The 23,460-nt window shown below is 39.3% G+C and overlaps 3 protein-coding genes across 7 annotated transcripts; all 3 read right to left on the minus strand.

Annotated features, from left to right (window-relative positions):
- Positions 1-813: 813 nt before the first annotated feature.
- LOC100121811 (DEAD-box ATP-dependent RNA helicase 20) lies at positions 814-12,944 on the minus strand. Of its 4 annotated transcripts, none has more exons than XM_008210918.4 (4): positions 12,703-12,944; positions 12,355-12,559; positions 11,044-11,497; positions 814-10,953 (listed from the first exon to the last, which is right to left on the minus strand). In XM_008210918.4, the coding sequence occupies exons 2-4, from the start codon at positions 12,390-12,392 to the stop codon at positions 9,118-9,120; spliced, it is 2,328 nt and encodes a 775-aa protein (XP_008209140.1). In that variant the 5' UTR covers positions 12,393-12,559; positions 12,703-12,944; the 3' UTR covers positions 814-9,117. The 4 variants fall into 4 exon arrangements, with proteins under 4 accessions (XP_008209140.1, XP_001605420.2, XP_032456242.1 ...); XM_001605370.6 differs by having other exon boundaries at positions 11,044-11,503; XM_032600351.1 differs by having other exon boundaries at positions 12,327-12,559; positions 12,703-12,897.
- A 437-nt stretch (positions 12,945-13,381) lies between these two features.
- LOC100121794 (probable ATP-dependent RNA helicase DDX17) lies at positions 13,382-19,016 on the minus strand. Of its 2 annotated transcripts, none has more exons than XM_001605353.6 (8): positions 18,617-19,016; positions 17,909-18,265; positions 17,169-17,822; positions 16,920-17,092; positions 16,780-16,839; positions 14,302-14,541; positions 13,996-14,181; positions 13,382-13,895 (listed from the first exon to the last, which is right to left on the minus strand). In XM_001605353.6, exons 1-8 carry the CDS (start codon positions 18,631-18,633, stop codon positions 13,858-13,860), a joined length of 1,725 nt encoding a protein of 574 aa, XP_001605403.2. In that variant the 5' UTR covers positions 18,634-19,016; the 3' UTR covers positions 13,382-13,857. The 2 variants fall into 2 exon arrangements, with proteins under 2 accessions (XP_001605403.2, XP_008209138.1); XM_008210916.4 differs by having other exon boundaries at positions 14,293-14,541.
- A 735-nt stretch (positions 19,017-19,751) lies between these two features.
- Positions 19,752-23,112, minus strand: LOC100119487 (mitochondrial pyruvate carrier 2). Its single transcript, XM_001604182.6, has 4 exons — positions 21,926-23,112; positions 20,883-20,923; positions 20,465-20,661; positions 19,752-20,385 (listed from the first exon to the last, which is right to left on the minus strand). Exons 1-4 carry the CDS (start codon positions 22,011-22,013, stop codon positions 20,346-20,348), a joined length of 366 nt encoding a protein of 121 aa, XP_001604232.1. The 5' UTR covers positions 22,014-23,112; the 3' UTR covers positions 19,752-20,345.
- Between the last annotated feature and the right edge of the window lie 348 nt (positions 23,113-23,460).

Raw genomic sequence — 23,460 nt, forward strand, 5'->3', positions numbered from 1 at the left:
TGAATGTCGAACAGTATCTTAAGTTCTCATCATTTGTTGCCGAACTGTTTTTGTTTTCTTTCCTGCGGTCTTTTAACGTTAAATTTTCCTTTAACCTTTATTTAATTAGAAATTACAATTTATAATAAATGAGTTTGCCTCCGCTTGCTTTCATCAAAAATCCCCCCCTAACTTAAGCTCTTTTCACTCTTTCCAGTATTTTTTTTTATTATATTTAAAAAATCTTTCTTGTACAACTTACGAAAAACAAAAAGAAAGTGATGATGTCAATTAATCGCGCGTCAACGAGCAACTATTTAAATTTCTCGGGCTTGTATAATTTTTCAGTACTACTACAATGATTTTTTTCTTAGCGTATTCGTGTTATCTTTTTATTTTATCCTTGTTGCCCTTGCATTTTTATTACTCTCCCCTGCAAATTTACGCGAAACCTATATTTGACGAAGCACAGTCTGTGTTTTTCAGTTCAGTTATTTTTCGTACTTCATTCCAGCGAATGTCATGGTCAAAAAATAATTATTCTTTAGGTTTTCAGTGTATTTGAGCTCTAGTCTCTTTTTGTTTCGCTACTTCTTTATAGTATTGTAAAAAGGTAAGTTGCATCAAAGGAGAGCAATAAATCGTTCTCTTAAATTCACACTACGCTTTCTTAGCACTTTCTCCATCACTTTCCATTATTTTACGTTTTTGCTCGCCGTTTCTCTATTTATTAAACTAGTATCAAATATAAAAACATATATTATGGGCCCGTCAAGTCTGCTCGATTTACACGATATAATACCTCTTTTCTCTCTCTCTCTCTCTCTTTCTTTCTTTCTTCATTAATTCTCGTTTACATATATTCGTAATATCACGTTTTTAACAACAGTTTGATTGTACTGAGCAAAGCAACAGCTGCTCAAGAAAAATTATAACAAAGGCCTCTCTCTTTAGAAAAAAAACGCCCTAATCTCGACCCACTACCCCATTCTGTTTTATTTCACGAAGTGATTTTTTTTACCATCAGATTACGAAAAACGGTCGTCGTTGCTGTATATACGTTTACAAGCATGTTTAAACGCTTCGATAAGAGGTTGCGTATAAGTTGGAGCTGATATTTTCAAGAGAATTGAAAAATAAAAGAAAATGAGATAGAGGCTCGTTCAAATTCAGCAACAGGTACATCATTATACAGTATTATACGAGGGAATGGGGGAAAATCATACGCTTTAAGGTCGCTGCGAGGCTCAAATGGATATACATTAGAAGAATATAAATTTTGACTAGAATCTGGCGTGTCGTCCTCCGTGTTTTGTGAAAATAAAAACGGGCGACGTCGTGCAAAGACTTTTTTGCGCTATACGCTCATTTTTTTCATAAGACGTACATTTTCACTACTTGACCATATAGCGAAGGATACACAAGTTCCTATAGGTATTCCAGCAGACGAATATCGTTTATATGCATCATACACTTTGTGCATTAAAAGTAAAAAAAAAATGAAAGACAATATGAGGAAATGATTAATCGTAATACGTTGCATTTGCCAACAGTGAAATAAAAAGGAAAGTATTTTAGCATTATATAGCTTTGCTAATTTGCCACAGGGTATACCATAACGAAATCGTTAAAAAATAAACGAAAGGTAAAAAAGAACATTTTATGCTTCCTTTTTTATCGAGCTCGCAATGCGATTTCGCTGACTTGACTGAATATGAGAATCAGCCGAACGACGTAAGAAAAACAATGAAGAAACGGTTTGTATTATATAACAGGGCTTACATTTAATCTAAAAGGAAAATTGAAAACATAACGTTTAAGTCTTCTTAAATTCTTGAATTCTTTGTAAACGTAAGATAATAATACAACGCATACAGTACCTACACAACAACAGCAAAACTATCGTTTCGCACTTTACAATTATGATGAATCGTTTAGAGTGAAAGCGCTTACTTCTGAAATGTTTACGCTATAGTACGAATACGTTCATCGTAATTAATAGAATCGAGATTCTTTGTCAATTTAGCAAAACGTAACAAGAAAAAACTCGATTGCTTGCAGTGAAACGCGAAGCTGTTTCGTAAATACGGTACGAAAAGTGACAAATAAAATTTACAATTCATAAAACGTGAAAAAAAAAGAAATTTTCTAAATCGAGTACGTGGAAACGAGTGCTTTTTGCAAGATTTCCGTAGAGTATAAGTGCAAGGCCTAAAGTGTATGAGTGTGAATGTGTATATCTCATATACGTTGACGTAAAAAATATTTCCATATTCCTTACGTATGTGTCTGTGCACAGTGTTCGTCACCCGTACGAGAAAGGTAGGAGTTGAACAGTACCAACTTCGATGTCATGCACGACGATCAGAAATTTGGTCAAAGGAAGTTTATATTATTTATCATATGCACGTCGACGGTTATATAATGTTCCGGTTCAACTAATTAAAGTTCGAAAAATGAAATTCTCCAAGTTAGAAGTCAAAGGCAACTTTGATAAACACGAGTCGATTTCGCGTTGCTCAATTTTCTCGCTGGTCGCGCAGCTTTTGATTAGTTTATCTGCCGCGTGTGTCCTTCACTCTCTTTCTCTCTCTCTCTCTCTTTAGTCGCGATTAAACGTTGCACGTATATGCGAAGAAAAACTATAACAAATTGTTGAGTACAAAAAAATATATTATATATACATCTATCAGCTGAGGACCCGCCCGGTAAAAAAAATATATTTCACCACACACATTTTTCGCGCTACTGAACGACGTATATTAACGGTGTGTCGAGTCCGTCTAAAACAAATTCACACAAATATAGAAAACAGGCAAATAAAGTTCAAACAAGCGCGCACAAACCTGCCAACTATCGAACTCTGTATTAGCGAGAAACAGAGGAACTTTTTCTTCGCTCTTTCTCTTTCCCGTTAACATATGTATATACTCCTCGTCGCGGACGGCTTCGGCCAATTCGATTTCACGATATTTTTCTCAACGCTAGTTTCGTTACTGTTTATAAGATACAATAAATATAACATATAAATCTTAGGTTTCATTTTTTTAACGTACAACATACGGTTATGCAGCGAACGTTTGTGTTATTCGCGTTAAAAGATGCCTTATATACTTTTACGCGAATTGGCGAGAGAGATTCAGTCTTCCTTATAATGGGATTCTTCAATATTTTATATTTTTGTCTTTGTCATACGCGTCTTTAGAATTCTTTCGTTTCGTATTTTTTTAAATTATTTTACGTAAGCTGCGATATTTCGTTTCGCCTCTTTGTTGCGGCTATCGAGAGAGACTATTTTATAACGCTTAAAGATATGACGATAATTTATCTTTATAATAATAGAACACGTTTATTTACGTACGCGATTATCACAGCGCTCAGCGTGTTGTTTTACCCATAATAACGCCATAGTCGTGTTACTTTTTGTTTAATACGACTTTAAAAAGAAAAGAATATAAGGGAGAAATTCAACGAAAATAATGATAGTAATAATAAAAAAGTTATGTACGCGACGCGATTCTATTCTCTCCCATCTGCTCGGCCTTCATCTCGTCTAAGTTTCGTTTATTATCTTGAAATATAAACTTTGTTAAAGCAACCCACTGCTTCGTTTGTCGTTTAAAGTATTACCGGAACCGTTGTACTAGACCTTTTTCTATAATTTACTCTAAAAGACGAGTTTTCTGCTTCGAGTTTCTTTTTATTGTAACACGCGAACAAAAAATGATTTATCTGTTATAAATGTATTGTATACGCTTTCTTCCTTCATTATATCCTTTACGTTGACGTACAAAACTACAATGATAAGAATATTATTTCGCGCTTCCAACTTGTATATTATCGAGTACGTTGCGATTACATCGTAAATCGAGGTACTTCTGGTTAGTCTTGGGATATATAAGCGAAAGCACGCCTATCTTTCTCATCAGTTAGCGACACGTTTTGTTGTATATTGACGAAATTTCGTAAAGAAAAGGTGCTTGCTTCTTTAAATAGAGTCATTAGTTTTGCGTTTTTCGTCTATACGCAATGTACATAATGTGTGTATGCGTGATACTGAGTTAATTGTTTAACTTGTTTTTCTACCAGATGTCTTTGTATAATAGTATAGAGTGATTATTGTAATAAAATTAAAGTATATAAATGTTCAGAAAAGGCTAGACGAGTTAAACCTATGTTCTTTGGAAAAAGTGAATCTGTACATCCACTTTTCCACGACGAACAATGCGGATCTATTGAAACCCTGCCGGTGTCCAATGCTTCAGAACTCTGAGGAATAGGGGAACCGACCTCCACTCTGACCGTTTTAGTTCAACTGGAAAGATGAATTTGTTCATTTTTCGAACTGAGAACTCATAGTTTCAAAGTGAAAGTCGATTTCAAACACCTGTTTCCGAGTCTGTGAATATACTTTATCGTTATGTATAGAGAGAAGAATAAAAAAACATAACGAAATGGGCAATTAGATAAATGACAATAAGAATCGATTCTAGTCGAAGGGACGAAGACAGAGGAAAGTGCAGTTTCCTTGAAGGATAGAAAGAATGAGAAAACAATACTGAACTACGTAAAAGATCACGCAATTCTTGAACTCCTAAGACGCACGGATACTTGAATAATTCTACACGAGATGCAAGATTTCACACGAATATATAGCAGAGGACCTCGCGCCACTATATATAGCCTCGTCTTGGACATTTTGTCGCTCCCGGTGTGCTGTATCACAATTATTATTTTTCTCTAATCTTTGTGTCTCACACAGTCGGCGAAAAATATCTCGGTTGTTTCTACGATACATATATAAATTGTCGCTAAATTATGTCTCGGTCAAAGAGAGAGGAACGAGATATACCCGAAAGATTTCCCTTTCAGTTTAAACCTTCATTTATTATTTGTTTTCATTGTTCACTCAAAATCCATTAACTTTGGATCTATATAATCGTGTATTTTATAGAGCGAAGTCGATTGGCCTTTTACATTTTGTTACACATTTTCATTTTTCGTCTTAACTATACCCTTCGCATCGCACATATAGTCAAAGCATATTATAGCACACCATATATATTTCAATGTTTGAGAGACAAGTATAACATGATATGACGCTTATGTGTGTTTTATCGTTTTTTTTTTTTTTTTTTTTTTTGATAGCTTATTTAGCTTCAATTCGCTCTTGTGTCTATCGTTTCGATTTCCTTTTTAATTAAATTGTGTGCCGCCAAAAAAACGTCCTTCTACAGTATCTTCCTTTATACTTTTGCATTTTTCATTAACTTCATACTTATTATTTTGTTTTACACTTTTTTTCGATGAAAACAACGAGACGCAATTTTCTCACTTTATTACGCTTATTACAAACGCGATGCACGATAGAAATAGCGGGCTACTTTTATTTCTCCATCTTCACCTGTTTTACTTCGTTTCATCGTTAAACTTTTTAATAACGCTACATCATACATATCACAGAACTACGCGCGCACCCGCCCATCGCGAAGATTCACCCGACGACACTCGCTTCCCACATCCAGAGAAGCGTATCGTTACGGCCTTCTTTCTCCGTGTTCATCTTTCGTCGTCCTTTATGCCATCGTCGACTCTTTGCTATTTCCCCCGCTAGGAACTCTCGATGCTAGGTTTTTATCACACACAAAATCATTCGCTTACGTCCTGCAAGGAAACGATTAACGCCGCATCGAGGGAAATGCCGCAAAAAGTCGCATATGCGTGCGTGTTCCGCTTTTCTGTGTACAACAGTTTGCTTCTCTAAATATACATTATATATATGCAATAACGAAAAAAAGAGCCCGGGTGTGGTCGTCGGCGAAATTCGTGACCATACTGATAAGGGGTGCGCGCAAATGTGCGAAAGCCTCCAGTTCATTCCTTGGTTTCCTCGCTTAACCCCTTTATTTAGTTCCTTTTATTTTCTCAGCTTTGTCGAGCGCTCGGGAAAAGAAAAATATATATTATATTTCTGTATACGCGTGCGCATACACAACTTCGAGAGGATGACCGACTGCGTTTAGCGACGATAATTTTTTTCGTTTGTCATTGTACTGTGCGTGTTCAGTTCGCGGGAGAAAGGACAGAGAGAAACATCATTATATATAAGATCGGTTGGAACCTGCTTCGGTCGAACGATATACGAGACGTCGCGCGTGATAATCGTTATTTATTAACATTATTTATACTGCGTTTGTATGTGTTTTATAATATATTATATATATTATATATTTGTATAAAAAAATGAACGCGAGAAACTGGAGGCTCGCAAAAAAGCACTGAAGGAGTCGCTACAGATCGTCGTCGCTGTTGTGATTCTTTTTACCCTCGATACTTTTTTTTTGTTAAAAAGATTAAACTATATAGCCCCGAATCGTTTTTTTGTTATAATATATGTATACGTTATCAACTTGTTTCGCTTGCCCGCCACTTATAGTTTCTCCTCGTCTCGCTTAGCACGACTCTTACACGAATGCGACGTACAGTAACGAAATAGGGGGGAGATCGACCCCTTTTTAAAAATGAAGAAAACAATAATAGTACAAGGACTGGGGATAAACACCGTATATAACAACACGTGGAAGAGGAAGAATTAAGACGCGTTTGGACGATTTGTATGGTTGGCCTATATATCGCGCGACACATCGTTGACTTCATTTACTTTACGCAATTAATCAATAAATAACTTTCAGGCGACATCATATGAGAAAGTACGAACAGGAACGAGGTACAGTTTCGTAATATTAAATAAAAACAAAGAACGTAAGGAAAGCACGTACCTACACGCGAATATTAAAAAGAAATGCAGGTACTGTTTTGCAGTTTTTTCCTTGGAGATTACCAGCCACCTCTCGCATCGCAGGTGCGCATTTATAATCAAAGACGAAACCTCAGAATGCCTCGATTCGCTGGTGTTTGTTTATTTGCACCGCAAATATATGGACTCTACGCAGATACTTTACTCTCGTCGTTACGCTTACGTTTTCGTGGACGTTGACTAGTCGCAAAAGTAGCGAGTATATTAATTACTTTAATATTATCACTTTTCGTATTTTAAGTTACTAGTCATCTCGTTTCAAGTTTTTAAAAAAAAATTTGCTTTAAAAATTCTTAAGTACGTTTTCGAATTGTACACTTTGAAAAATTACTGATCGATATATAATTTACACTTTATTATAAAGTATTCATATATACAACGACCAACTTTTCGATTACATTTGCAATGTGAAATTGTTTATTGTTAACCGCTGCTACTGCGACTGGTAACCGGAGAATTCGCATCCGATTGTTACGTAAACGTTTGCATTTTGCACTTTCTTGGTTTTCTTTCTTCCCGGTAAAAAAAATCTTAACAACGCTTTGTCCACTATTTCATACTCTCATTATTCTTTTTTTTTAACCACGTATTTTTTTCTTAACGCCGTCGTTCGTTGGACTAACAATCGATTATTTGCGATACAAAAATAAGATACCAAGAGCTTTGCTCCGGTGAATGCACAGCCATGTGAGACTACGCGACCGACTTTAAATTCTTTCATCCTTTAGCCTTTTGCCGAATACCTATTCTCTCATATCTTATTCCCTTTTAACGTCTTTCTATCGTTTCGTTAAAGGTTAATTATTTTTAATTACAAATTACGCCTGTTTTGATCGACCATCGCGCAAGAAAAAATCTACTTTCCGACTAATCGCCCGGAACGTCCGTCTATTTTATTTATTAACTTCTTTTCTGTGCTCGACGTCGAAGCAGCTTTGGAAGATCGAGAAATTTCTCCAGCTTCTCTTTATTAAATTTCTTGGTTGCATAGCAATTCTTTCACTATTTTTTTAACTAACCGTTAAAACGCCTTTATCATCGTTTTATTTTGCGCGGTATTTTTTTAGTTACACTTGTCATTTGTAATTATTACGTAAAGTAGAAGATCGAATCCCGCTCGAATACGTTGAATATTCTTTTTTAAACGTTCGCATTATTTTTCTTCGTTATATGTAGTAACTTCTTATTACTTCGTTTTTCTCGTCGGAAGAAAAACTGCTTCTCTTCTATGTTTGCGTGTACGTTAAAAATACGGACGCTCTTTACACTTTAATAGTAGGTAAATAACGCGAGAATTTAACGAGTTTCATCCACTTATTCATTGAGCTGAGATGGCGTTAATTCAATTTCTCCTAACTTCGATTTGCAGCGTATTTCTCTCCGAGCTTTTTTAATTTAAAAAATCAGCTCTTCGTGCGCTATCTGCATTGTATCTCCCGTTTCATCGATGAATATAAAGAGCGTCATCTATTTTTCATTGTTATACACTCGACAGATTATAAATAAATTATAAATTATTAATCCTATAACCCATGCCCCCCTTCTATATGTTTCGTGCATTTCAGAAAAGTATACAGGTAGTATACATAGTTTTTATCGCAAGAGGATTACGCTATCAATTACCACAGAGATGACCAAAAATTGTGAGCTACACTTTTGTGGTCATGACCAATATTTAATATTAATATTATAATATATATATATGCATATCGATATACCATCGCTAATTAGCTAAATCCCTACGTACAACTCGACTGGAATGTGCCTTGAGATAATCGAATCTGTCATTCGAATTCGAAGAGACGAACACGTTTTATCTTTTATCGTTTCAGTAGTTAGCATATTTCGTTTGGTTGTGATTCGATTAATTTCTCCTTTTTATCTCTACAATTTACAACTTTTTTGCTTATAGGTTTACCTTCATTATCTTGCAATCAATATAGGATTATTCTTAGTTGCTTTTTGAAAGCGTCGAACGTTTTGAGCACCATTCCAGAAAAGTACGATGGTAAAGAAAAAAAAATATATATAAGTAATAAAGAACACGAGAACAAGTAATTCAAATATTACGTTGAGAACACAAATTATTAATAAAAGTATCTACGAACATCGCAAAATTTTATCTTTCATTATTTTTGATCCATTTAATCAGAGTTATATTAGATCAAAGAGTTAAACTTTCGGGTTCGCGAAATATGATATTCTTAATGCAGAAAAAAATCAATAACGTCCTACGCAATATAGCGAACCCACCTTCTCGTTAAAAAAGAAAAAGAAAGCCGCCTTGCTCTCGTTTACAGTGTAACCTCTTAGGCAGGGCATCACTGTTGTACAGGCGTCGGCGGGTATGGGTAGCCATAAGGTGGAACAGCTTGGAATTGACCATAGCCCATGGCCGACTGGTAGGCGCAGGGATTAGCCGTGGTTGGTGGTGGCCGGTTCGTCTGGAAGAACTTGTTGTTCACCAGGCTCTGGATGCTGGAGTCCGTAGCGTGGGCGCCCGACGGCAGCATGAACGCCTGTGGAATCGAATACATGCCCTGCTGCTGCTGTTGCTGCTGTTGCTGCTGCTGCTGCTGTTGTTGCTGCTGCTGCCTGTTCTGCTGCCCGCTGGTATATCCGTTCTGGCGGTTGTTGTAACGATTGTTGCCCTGATAACCGTTGCTATTGTAGTTCTGGTAGCGCTGCTGCTGATTGCCATTATTCTGGCCGTAACCGTTCTGAGCTGTAGTGGAGCTTGCTTGGTACGCGGTTGTGGTGGTGGTGGTGGTACCGTTCTGGTAACCGTTGCTGTGCCTATGCTGAACCTGCTGCTGTTGCTGAGGAGACTGCGAGTGTGCATGAGGCGAGACAGCTTGCTGCAAAGTCTGCTGATGATTTTGAAGGCCGTTGGGAGACGAAGGCTGGTGGTGCTGGTAGTTGTTCTGATAGCTGTTTTGGCGATTGTTTTGGTAGCCGTTCTGCTGGCGCATCATCGGCCTCGTACCATTGGCCATCTGAGACAACTTGTGGTTCTGGTGATTAAAGTGGCTCTGCCAATTGTTATGGTTCGGGCTGCTGCGGTTATTTCGCGGGCTACTATTACCCATCTGATTATCTTTCATGTTGTTCGCATTGCCACGGCCCTGGTTCCAGCGCTGTCTGGCCTTGCCATACTGGTTTCTTTGCGAGTTAGCCATTTCGGCGAGTTGAGGGTTGATGATTTGTCCAGCTTCTTCGAGCACGGAAATCAATTCTTTAGCTTGACGAGCATTGTTCGGGGTAAAGTAGGCATAAGCAGTTCCGGCGCTCTGGCAGCGGCCAGTCCTTCCTATTCTGTGAATATAGTCCTCGCTACTGTTCGGGTAATCGAAATTGACAACGTACTTGACATCCTCAACGTCCAAACCACGAGCCGCTACATCAGTTGCCACGAGAATTGCGGTCTTTCCGTTTCTGAATTCAGAGAGAACATAATCACGCTCAGGTTGCGACTTGTCTCCGTGAATAGCTATCGCGGGCCAGCCGTTGCGCTTGATTGCCTTGGTGATGTCGTCAACCTTTTTCTTTGTCTCTACAAAGATGATAGTCTTGTTTCCACGTTCGCAGCCGATTTCCCTCAGCAGTACTGCGAGCTTGTTTTCCTTCTCGTGTTCTTGGCAGATCTCGATGATTTGTCGGATGTTGTGGTTGGCGGCGAGATTCAGCGAGCCGATGTTGATCTGGATATAGTCAGTAAGGAAATCTTCAGCCAAAGCCTGAACTTCCTTGGGCCACGTAGCAGACCACATGAGAACCTGTCTGTCTGGCCTGATCTGTTCAATGATTTTTCTGATTTGAGGCTCAAAGCCCATGTCCAGCATCCTGTCAGCTTCGTCGAGCACGAGATATGTGCAGCGGCGCAGATTCGTTGTGCCTCGCTCGAGAAAATCAATAAGTCTGCCGGGTGTGGCTATGCAGATTTCAACGCCACGTTCCAAATCACGGGCCTGTGGTCCTTTCGGTGAACCTCCGAAGATGCAAGTGTTGCGAATGCATGACGACGAGCCAAAGTCTCGTGCGACGCTCTGAATTTGTTGGGCCAACTCGCGAGTTGGGGCAAGTACGAGAACAATGGGTCCATCACCACGCGACAGACGGGGCTGGTTATTGATGTGCACTGTTGCCGGAAGAATATACTGAAAAATAAAAAAATTGATTTATTAATTGAACAATTTTTTATTTTTAGCAAAAGAAAAGACGAGAATTTTTTTTTAAATTTTACTTACAGCTAAAGTCTTTCCAGATCCAGTTTGCGCAATGCCAACCATATCTCGGCCACTCAGGGCAATTGGCCAGCCTTGGGCTTGAATAGCAGTGGGCTCCAAGAATCCCTGCTTCCTAATCTCCTCCATTACATAATCAGGAAAGTTGCTTTCCTCGAACGCCTGTATCGGAAAGGGAGTGTTGTTTCCTTTGACGGTGATCTCTTTTCCTGAGTAGTACTTGCTGACTTCGTCAGGTGTACGACTCATGATGTTGACGTGGGGCACGTAAAGGTTCTTGGTGATCATTGGTAGAGCCATGACTTCCCAGTTAGGTTTCTTCAAAAGGTCACCTGGAGATTTCTTCTGGTTCTGTTTCTTGTTAGCTCCAAAATTATTCTGGGGCTGTTGTTGGCTGTTCCAATACGTTCCTCCTCCACTCCCCTTCTTGTTACCGTACTCTCTGTTTCCCCTGGGTCTAAAACTTTATTCAATGAAAATTAATTCTTTTTTGTTATTTGTTGGCTATGCTAGCAATTTGATATTTTATAATTAACACAGAGTAAGATACTAATTTAATAAATTATAAAGAAAAAAGAAAGTAAAGATTCAAATGCAAAGATTAAGTAGATATCAAATTTATCAACTAGACTATCATCCATTTATATTATGTATACGCATGTATTTATAGATTAGAGGGAGAAACGTCTCCATCTTTGCAGTGCACTGACACAGAAAACCCCAATAATAATAAAAAATTAAACTATGGATCTCTTTGCATCACTTTCGTACCCAGCAAAGCCATATTGTCAATCTAAAAATCGCCGAAAGTGAACAAAGTCAAAAAAATGCCTAGACAATTAAACGAAAAGAATCGTACGACTTGTCAACCGCCCCTCTCCAAATTTTTCCGCTAGTCAAAATGATCCTCGTTGTCAATACGTGGTGACAATGGCAACTCAGCTATACCATTTCGCGAGACATTAGCAAAAGAGTTGCGCTCGGCGAAAATTAAATGCCCGCAGTCGCGCTTATATATCCGGACCGAACAAAATGGCCGTTTCTGCCTCGCGCTAGTATCCATGCACATAGCGCAGCGAAGGCCACGAAAAGACGCACGATATACGCCATGTTATCGATTTCTAGCGTACCGTCGTGCACCAAGGTATACATATATATATATATATGCTTGAACGAGCTCGTCTTGGAGACAGAGAAGTCGCGAAACGCGGGCCACGTATTATTGCATCCGCTAATATCTAGCCGCAAAGAAAGAGATAAGGGCATGCGTAATGAATACTACATACCCGACAACGAAAAAATCGTGATACTCACGAAGTTTGATTGGCGTTGTAACCGTTGCTGCTGTACATGTTGCACGACGCAAACGTCTGGGGCGAATTCTCTTCCACGCACGGCTTTTCTCGGATGAAAAATCGTTCTACTTTCTCTTGACCTCTGCGTCTAATCGTCTCCTTCTCCCTCGTAGAACGGTATCCGTGCGGGGACGTCGGTCGGTGCGCTGCGCCCACAATCAAACCTGCGAATGCGAATATCTCGCTTTAGACTCGAGGCTTTTCCTCGGGACAAAGCCCGAAACTCTCGGCTGAGATTTCCGCGCAAGCTGATGCGCTTTCGAGAAATAATCAAGCCGAGGGCTTGACGAAAATCGTGAATTCTTACCCAGAGACCCGGTGAACAGAGCGCGAATGGCTGACAGGCGCTCGGGAAGACGGAAGCGGGCAGCTGGCAGAGATTTCCGCTGGCTGGTTGCGGCCGTCCCCGGGCCGATCACGTGATCAGCTTGCCTCTCGACCAATCGCAGCGCTCCAGCTCTCCGGGCTCGCGCGCGCGCGTACGAAACTTGCCTTTCTAGCTCTTTCTCGCTTTATCTCTCTCTCTCTCTCTCGCCGAAATCGATACTCGCTCTGCAGCCAGCGGCAGTTTCCGAGCCCTTTTATTATCGCTCTCCGACGACCGCTTTCTGCATACAGGATGGGCTGCTCCTCTTTTTTTATTTCGCTACTTGCTTTTGCGCCTCTAGACCGTTTTCTCGTTTTTACACCGTAGCCAAAGAGAAGTTTTTTTACGAGGAACGTTTTTTGACTCGGAATAAGGGATGGGGTGAATATGCAGCCCTCTCTGGAGAGTATCGAATTTTTTAGGGTAATCGTGAGCGCTTTAAGGGGCCGAAAGATTTTGATTTGTATGGATAAAAATATTGCTCGAACGTAGCAGCGTAGCAAGACAATATTCAAGATTCCGATGACAAAGAAAAATTCATTTTAAAGCTGATAAATCAATATTGGATTCTAGGTATATAGGTGGATGGGAGGCAAGGAGAAAGATTGAAAGCATAATGTAATGTAGCTAACAAATTTATTTTGCACTTTTCATCTTAAATACTGTACAATCATAGTTTCCAGACCTAATCATAGGAATGAATATTACGGATTTTACATTGAAACACAAATATGATCTATTCCCTGCTATACAATTGTGCTAAAAATTTATTTTTAACTTAATCTGAGTAGTTGTCCATTTTCTTTCGTTTTATATATGATAATGTTAACTTTTTAAAATATAAGAAGAACATCGAAAGCATGATCACGAATGTCAAATGATTGTTCATTCTTCATCAGCAAACGGACACGCACACACATGCTCCTGAAAGAAGGCTTTTGTATATATATATATATATATGTATGTATATAAATTAATTATGATGCTCTTTTCATCACTTTCATTTCACATGTTTCATTGCGCGACAATTGATTGATCTTTTATTCATTTATTTTTGCTTTTAATTTGCCAAAAGACAAATTATTTCCGGAGTAATCATCTCTCGTTACTCCAATAACTCTTTCCAATAACTTCTGGAAGGAAATACAACATTGCATTATTTATCCTGCTTATCGAACAATGCGTCGCGGCGCGCAACATGAATCCTTGACAAAATATACGATTAATGCTTGCCTGAGCGGTTATTAATCGGACTGCGACTTCGGCTTCGCGAGTAACTTCGACTTCGCGAATAACTACGACTGTAACTTCGTCGACCTTTGCCGTTGCGCTCTCGGCTCAAGCTGCGACTGCGACTTCTCGACAAGCTTCGTTCTTTTTCCCGGCGCGCAATCTTCGATCGCCATCTGTTTCTGCCTCCTGTGGATTATCGATAAATACTTTAGGAATATTCTAGATACATTATTATTATTATTATTATTATTATTATTATTATTATTCTTTTTTTTTAATAAAAAATAGTCAACGTACGATCTTTACCTCTGTGTCGACCGAAACCACCACCTCGGTCGGCCAACTCGAGCAGTTTGGGATTGATGACCTGGTTGGCTTCTTTGAGTACCTGTACCAAGTCGTTAGCTTTGCCAGCGTTGCTCGGCGTGAAGAAGGTGTAGGCTGTACCGGTCTTCTGCCTGCGTCCGGTTCGTCCAATCCTGTGTACGTAATCTTCCGAGCACGACGGGTAGTCAAAGTTGATAACGAACTTGACATCTTCAACGTCTGAAACGAACGAATATCATATTATGGAATCTGTTTTGCGAAGCTCTTTGTATCTATTAAAGAATCTCTCATTGGTGTGTGAGCATGAATTTACTTTCTAGATGGGTTTGTTTACTCATTATTGTTCGAAACTAATTGTGTCCGTATGGGAGTATAATGTTTAACGATGACGACTCATATAATTGCAATTTCCTTGCAGCGCGATTACCTCATTATTTATCTAACTGTATATGGGTACGCTCGTAAAAAAATTCAGGATATGTAAAAGTAGGGACATGATTCAAAGCTTTCTTACGAGCGCACTTTATGGAAAAAAAAGGTTGAAAAAAAATTTTTTGTCGCGGATGTTCAGGCGAGCAGCTTTCTCGGTTAAAGTCTTGAATCAAGTGAACCGAGTTAATAGAAAACCAATTTACTTTGATAGGGGTATCACAAGCAGCGAGAGTATAAAAAAGTATAAAATCGCGATTTGTTAGAAAAAAAAATACTCTACAAAATGATAAAGGAGCATAACCAGAAAAGGAGGATGAAAAAACACTTGTCAAACTCGTTATGCACAAAAAAAATCTAGGCAGCATAATAAAAATTTTTCCCTCTAACTCAAACTTGCGCAAACTATTTGAAAAATACTACTACTCTCGCAAGACTCTATCATGATAGTAACTGATCAAAGAAACGAATGAAAAAAACTGCTGCATCCCCGCCAATGAAAGTCAACGCCAAAAGTAAAATAAACCGGTCTACTTCGAAAAGAGCAACAAATTAATGAATAAAAAAAAATTAGAAATACGTGCGCGCAGTCGTGTCTCTAATAAAAAAAATTACAGTACAATACAAGAATGGAAAATAAATCGAAAGCGCTGAGCTTGCAGCAGCTATGTATAAGTATATAATCTTTATGCACAAAAGCATTGAAGGTCTGTGAGAGCGCGCGGGCGGCGCAACTAAGATCGCCGCTTAAATCAGCTCTTTCTCTCTCACTCGCTCTCGCTCTCGAAAAAAGAGTGACACGCGTGTCAGCACACCCACACTCGGCCCAATCATCCATAGCAGTCGCTCGATCCACGCTCAAAAGAAATTTACTGTGAGTAGTTATTGTCATCTCTGGGAAAGTGGTGCCTCTCTTTGCACAGGGGGTCGGCAAGAGAGAGAAGTCTGCGTGTGAGCGGCGCAGAGTCTGTTTGTCGCCCGCGAGGGCGAGGAGCAGCACAGGAGCGGCGGCGTCGGCGGCGGCGGCGACGGCGACGACGGCAGCGGCGGTAGAGCTGCATCGCACACCTGCACCGGGAGGACGTGCATGGCCGCCGGCGTTGGGAGGCGAGGCGGGAAGGAGCAGGAGGAGGAGAGTGACGAATTCGCTCTCCTACTCTCTCGGACTCGCTCTCTCCGTCACCCGCTCACCCGCTCGCTCGGCGAGTCGGCGACTCGAGCGAGGAGGTGAATCTGCCATCGCTGCCGATAATCTCGCTTCTTACTCTCGTGCTGATCGTGCGTGTGTGAGTGTCGGCGGCACGGCGCGCGACCGCGCTGCAGGCCGCGCCAGAGGAGCGCAGACTAGGTGTACGTGGCACACGCTGCGTGATCTCTAGCTGCGTGCAGTGCAGCAGGGCTGCGGCGGGACACCCGGACACGCCGCCACCAGCGACCGAGCCTTCGGCGCCTCTCGAGCCTCCTCTCCGAGTTTCGTCTCGATTTCTCTCTTTCTCTTTCTCAGTCTCGGTCGGACTCGCTAGCGGCCGGCTCGTGAGCTCGAGGAGGAGTAAGAGCGGCAGCAGGCCGCGGCAACGAAGCGCTGGCACTCGACGCCGTCAGTGATTAGAGGCACGCGCAGCAGCCGCAGCGCAGACAATGCAAACCAGAGTGCACTGCACCACCAAATAAAGAGGCGGCGGGAGCACCTCCCAATGAATGCTATTTGCATTACCCCGCGTGGGCCTGCGCGCAATGTGCCTCTGCAATGCAAACAAACATCCAGCCGCTTAGTTCACCTTCCTCTGATTCTGCCTTGGTTGTTGATGCTTGTATCAGCTTAACTTTTACATTTCTTTAACTTTACTTTTAATTTATATGTACAACAAATTATAACAGAGAAAAAAATAAAACAAAATATTTTAGAACAGAAAAATCAATTGATAAACAGATTTGCATCTACTTCCCAATATTAAAAAAAAACTATTCAATACAAACTCATCCCGATAATATATAAAAGATTTTACATTGATTAAAAACTATGCTTACCTAGTCCTCTGGCTGCTACGTCAGTAGCGACGAGTATGGGAGCTTTGCCGGATCTGAAATCTGATGAAAAAAGATGACGTTTGTTAGATTCAGCTACAAATAAAAACACGTTTGGAGTTCAGTTGAGCCGTCAAGTTTACCTTGCAAAACCCAATCTCTCTCTTGTTGTGTTTTGTCGCCGTGAATGCAAACGGCTGGCCAGCCGTCTCTCTTCATCTTCCTCGTAATCTCGTCAACTCTACGCTTGGTCTCGATAAATACGATGGTCTTATTTTCCTTTTCTGCCATGATTTCTTTCAAAAGCGTGCTTAATCTACAAAAAAAAGAGCGATTAGCAAGACGTTTGACTGTATGAACGCTTGAAAATTAATGAAATTTTCATTACTTACTTTATTTCCTTCTCGTATTCCTGGCAAACGTCAATGATTTGCAGGATATTGTGATTAGCGGATAACTGCAAGGATCCTACGTTGATTTGTGCGTAATCCTTAAGGAACTCTTCGGCCAGATTCTTCACTTCCTTAGGCCAGGTCGCAGACCACATGAGTGTCTGCCTGTCAGGTCGAATTTGTTCAATGATTTTTCTGATTTGTGGCTCAAAACCCATGTCCAACATCCTGTCGGCTTCGTCAAGAACTAGGTAAGTGCATCTCTTCAGATTAGTTCTACCAGACTCGAGGAAATCCAACAAACGTCCTGGAGTTGCAATGACAATTTCAACTCCGTTGTCCAGGTCTCTTGCTTGCGAGCCTTTTGGTGCTCCGCCGTAAAGACATGTGTTTTTAATTCCAGACGAGTGCCCAAAGTCGTCGGCGACCTGTTGGATCTGCTGTGCCAATTCTCGCGTGGGGGCGAGCACCAGTGCAATAGGCCCATCTTTCCGACACAACTTTGGCTGGCTGTTGATATGCACAATAGCAGGCAGAATGTACGAAAGGGTTTTTCCAGACCCGGTTGAAGCAATGCCAACCATGTCTCTACCGCTTAAGGCAATTGGCCAACCCTGTGCCTGGATTGAAGTTGGCTCCTTAAAGTTTTGTCTTCTGAAAAATCACATTTTTATTTGGAATGACGAAAACAATTATCTTACAAGAATTGATAGATCTGATCAAGAGGCCAATATACTTACTTGATTTCTCTCATGACGTACTCTGGAAAACCAGCTTCCTCAAAAGTAAAAACTGGATTTGGAATACCCTTTCCTTTCAGTGTAATTTCCTTCTCACTCCTGTATTGCTCTACAGATCGAGGATCTCTGTTCTGTACCGAGTCACAAGGTACGTAAAAATCTTTTTTAAAGGGCTCTAATCTATTCATATCCCATCTAGGTTTCTTCAGGTTTGCTCCTGGCTGGCTTCTTCCATTTCTGCCACCACCTCGATCCCTGAGGCCACCTCCACCTCCCCATCCTCTTCTATCCCTCAAAGGGGATCTGCTACGTGAGCGAGTACGTGACCTCCTTCTGCGATCCCTATCACGGCTTCGGCTAAAAATAAAACAAAAAGTTATAAAAACAATGATAAACAAGACAACGATGGTTTTAATAAAGTTTCATTGCAAATTTGCATGCAATAGTGACAAATTAACCTTAAAATATTTGTGTATGGGTTAAAATCATTTCACAGCAATAGATTTAGTCGTAATTGAAATTTTTTTTTAATTTTTTTCGCAAACAACAGATGATTAAGAAAATAAGTTGCGAAACAGATGCGTAAAAATATACTCGTAAAAAGATAGCGCAGGCAGAGCTGCTCCAAAACGAGCAAGCGTGCACAAAACAACGCACGGTTCAATAAAGTAAGAGAAAAACTCGGAAATTTTTGTTTAAGACACTTACCTTCTGTAACGGCCCATGGCTACTATTGTGTCGAGACTGTAGAAAGCAATCGGCTTGTCTAAACCCAATTAGACAACGGCGAGGCGATGTTTCTCTCAGGGCGATGATGGCTTTCAGACGCTGAACTGGAGATAAACTTGATCGATAAAAGAAAAACTCGTCTCTCTACGAGCTGCGTGCCACAGGTCAGACTTCTCAGCCCGTCGGCCTCCTCTGCAGGTTTGGCGTTTGCGCGCTTTGCTGATGGCGGACGCAAAAAGTCTGTCGCTTACTCACTCTTCTCGAATCTCGACCGCTGCTGTACACTTCTACAGTATAGACGGCGTACAGGTCTACACTAACCGCCCGCTACAGAGGGAGAGGCCTACTGAAGACTGAACTGTGAATGTGTTTAAGGATATAAGGAGGTGTAATTTCACGTGGTGACGGACGCGTGCGCTTGGGGGCGCTTCTGCTTGCGCACTTCCGCTCGACGCCGGAACGGCGGCGTTGTATATATTTTGAATGGATGGATAGAATATTTATCGGCTGATTACATAGATTCGTTTATCTCATTAATTGAAAAATAGACGGAATTACATAATTTGTTGTTATTTACATATACATATGTCGGAAAAATTATTTTATGTAACACGCGAACGATTTTCGCGTTTTTCGTACCTATTAATAGGGACTAAAGTGACTCTTTTTTGACCGGCGGGCAAAAAAGTTATTGTAGCGGGCAATAAAAACCTTTATTGCCCGCAAATTTTTTTTTTGTAATTTAAAAAAAAATTTGATTTTGATAAATTTGCATTATTTATTTATTTTATATAATGTTTGAACAAGACAAGAGCACAGTTGCCGTGTCAAAAAATAGTCACATCAGTCCCTCTTAACACGTACGAAAAAACGCGAAAATACGTCCGCGCGTTACATAAAATATGGTGTGCACCAAGGGCTAAGTGGACTTTTTGGCCTCGTGGATTTTGCAGTACGAGTCAAGGCGAGTTAGCCTTCGGCTCGGGCTAACTCGCCTTGACTCGTACTGCAAAATCCACACTCGGCCTAAAAAAGCCCACTTTACGCCCTTGGTACACAATATACTATTAAATGAGGGAACAAATTTTATTCTTGAAAGGAAGATAATACAGACTATATTAAAATTGCACAATTTTCTCTCGTAAAAATACATGCAGTATTTATTGATTGTTGATCCCTCTAAGATCAGCTGAGCTGATAGTAGGGGAACATTTTGACTATAATTCATAATAATTATATACACTGTACATTGTTTAAAGTCCTTTGCTTTGTTCGGTTTATAGATTACATTGATACATTTCAAGATTAGTGCATTATGACAAAAATAGAAATATTCTGGAGCAAGGACCTGCCTTTTCGTGTTTACAATACAAAATAGTTTTCTAAATAAACATACATTGGTCACAATATTTACTAGATATATAGATCTTTTTCCTTCAAATTTATGCACAGATTGTGCTCACAGTTATTCCATAGATCAGCCAAACTTCAAATGGCAACAGTAATAGAATATATATATTTCCAATATGCAATAAACTTATCCAGCACCAATACTTCCATCTTTATACAGACTTGAGATCTGAATGTATTTAATTTCTACTTGACCATGATTTTTATCATTTGGCAAGAAAAGATGTGAAGTATTGCTAACAACAGTAGAGTGTGTGCCTTTCAAACACAGGAATGTTCTAGTTTCATCTTTGAATTCTTAATTGGGTACTGCTTGTTTATTTTGCTCAGATTGATATCTATGAATAAATTCATTTGTTAATTTTGAGTATCTAATAAATAATATTGGTACACAAAATAATGATTTTTTGAACTCACTTGATAGCTCTAGCCACTTGATATATGGCTGTGAATGCTACGAAAAGGTTGACACTGAAAAGACTCCAATTTTTTGGAGTAATGGCCAAGGAGTACCTTGTCCATATAGCACCAGTCAGACCAAGAGCAGATGACTGACTAATGGAAATTTTGTCTGCTGGCCTTTGCAGATCTCCCAATCCTGCTAACACAAGACCCTGTAAATAAATATTTTTGTAATAAAATATTGGCTATAAGTAAATTCAAAAATAGTAAAAAGCTTTGGTATTAAAAAAATTGAAGGTTGCAACAGCACACAGTAGTATATATACTGTATATGCAAGTCTGCTTTGGCTTATTACCAAACAAACACGTGACTTTTGCAAACGAAATTCTTTTATCTCAGTATATTAAGCAATGTGTAGGAATAGGAAATTACCCATTTGAATGCCGGAGCCCAAAAGAAAATAGTCTGCGGACCTGGAAATGATGAAATAATTTATTTTTAATCAATTTTAAATTCTACTAATAATTTCTTGAAAACATTACAAGTACCATTTCTTGGAATGAACAGTATGATTATGCAAATTTTTCCAGACAAAGTTTAATGGTTAAAACTATTTTTATCAATAAAGATAACAAAGCCTTCATTCAAACTCTGCAAGTGTTATATTACACAAGGTATTACTCAAGTGAGATTAGTAATAAATGTATATTGTTATCAATAAAAGAAAGATCAATAAAATTTATCTGAAATTTAACAAAGCGAAATAATTGCTACTTAACTTAATTAGCGCGTATTTTTATTTTTAACGCGTATATATACGACTAACTGCAATCTATTGTGCTAATTATCGACGCACTGAGTATATATCAAATCTAATCAAAACACCTATACGCAAAAAAAAATCAAAGCGAAATAATTGCTTTTTAACTTAATTAGCGCGTATTTTTATTTTTAACGCGTATATATACGACTAACTGCAATCTATTGTGCTAATTATCGACGCACTGAGTATATATCAAATCCAATCAAAACACCTATACGCAAAAAAAAAATCAATATTACAAACAAGCGATTTGCAAATTGATTGTGTAAGTAACGCTCGCGTCGCAAGTTCGACAAAACAAAAAGTTCATTTAAAATACACAAACCGCAAAATTGCAAGTAACGTTTCATTAGCATTGAACGCGTTTCGGAGCAAGGGCTTGAACGTTCTATGCACATATACCTATATCATATTAGACCCGACCTTGACCCAGTTGGCAAATAGCTGAATCCCGTGAAGTGCAGAAAAAAAAGAACGAACCCACACCACCGCCGCGAAACCCCATTCCTGCAGTGGCGCGTGTCGCGCGCGCGCGCCACTGAAACCCGAGATGCAGACACAAATCGCGCGTCATTCCTCATTAACATCTGATATCACACGGATCCTTGAGCAGACTACCCACCTATATATACCTGTGCACAGCGTAACGTACCTGCTGGATGTTTCCACAGAGGCTGAAGCTTCTCCGGGACGAGTTTGCCGATGGCCTGCATGGAGTTCCTGTAGACGGCGGAAGTCATGGCTGGGAGTCGTTGGGACTAAATTGGAAAGAAAGAAAGAAAAGGACAGCGAGAGGAAGGCGCCCAGCCACGCGGTGGTGTTGACTGGCTGACGTCGATCTGCTGATCCGCGCGTGCGGTCGTTCTTTTCCCGTTTCCCCCACTTTCGATCATATGCGCGACGCGACGAATTTTCCCTCTCCCTCTTTCTCTCGAGTTCGTCTATAACTGCTGTAGCGATCTATATATGCGCGAACTAGCTGCTCTCGGCGCCGATGTGCGGAGGTCTTCTATTATTTGGTCTATTACTCTGTCGAGTGTCGGTTTGCAGTTTTCATTGAGTTTTACGAGTTTTGATTCTGGGAAGGATTGTTAGATATTTCTTGGTTGCCGATTTAAAATAATGGTTCATTTTTATTTTTGAAAAAAGTTATTTGATTGAAAGAATGTTTGTTTTTGTATTTAACAAGAGAATTTTTTTATTTGATAAAAAACAACTAAATTTTTGCCAAAGCAAGTTAACATTGTAGGTAGCAATGGGCTGACATTGGCCTCTAGTAGTTGTCTGCTCCATGACCTAGAGACTGAAAACAGATGTCTTGGAGCATGCCAAGTCTCATGTTTTTATGTAATGCCTTGGCATGCCAATGCTAATAATAAACCACAGAAGCGTAATATGTATGCGTCATCTGCTTTTCCGCTTTACTATATGTATATTGTCATTTCCTACTCAATATATAGAATTGTTGGATAAAAGTTATAAGTTGAATGCACGTGAACAATAACACAAAATTTGTGTATACGAATTTTTTTATTGTATTTTTCCTTATAAAAATTATTATGTATACATAACAAAATTATTTACAAAATGTTCATACAGTACACAATATAATATTTTAGTATCAAACTTTACTAAAAATAGTGAGCTTGATAGCTTGGCATCAAAGACTCTGGTTTATAAAATGCAATGATAATAATTATTACACTTTCCCTTGATTGAATTATTGCAATGCAGTTTTTACTCAACCAGAAATTCTCTTATCACAATTCACGCACCTTGCTAGGACTTATATACATGATTGATTATTATACAAGTAGATTATAAAACACTTTAAATTAAAACTAAAACCATATGCGGTATACAGTCAATAAATGCATACAAAGTCTTGTAAATTTAAGAAAAAAGAAGAGTAAATTTGTATACTGAACATGCATTCATGTATACAATGAGTAAAATTTGAGATACATATATATGTATGCATGAATAATAAAATAAATTACAAGTATAGAAAATTAAAAACTAGAAATGCAATCGAGATCTTATTGATTTCTTTCAATTGAATGTTCAGTAGTACATTGTAGATTAAGGCACCACAACTTTTTTTTTTAATCTCATATAGACTTTTAAAGATATTTTTAATTGATTTGCACAATTTTTAATATGTTTAGAATAATTGGCTTATCTATA

Source organism: Nasonia vitripennis, chromosome 5, assembly GCF_009193385.2.
Source record: "Nasonia vitripennis strain AsymCx chromosome 5, Nvit_psr_1.1, whole genome shotgun sequence".
Classification (NCBI taxonomy): Eukaryota; Metazoa; Arthropoda; class Insecta; order Hymenoptera; family Pteromalidae; genus Nasonia; species Nasonia vitripennis.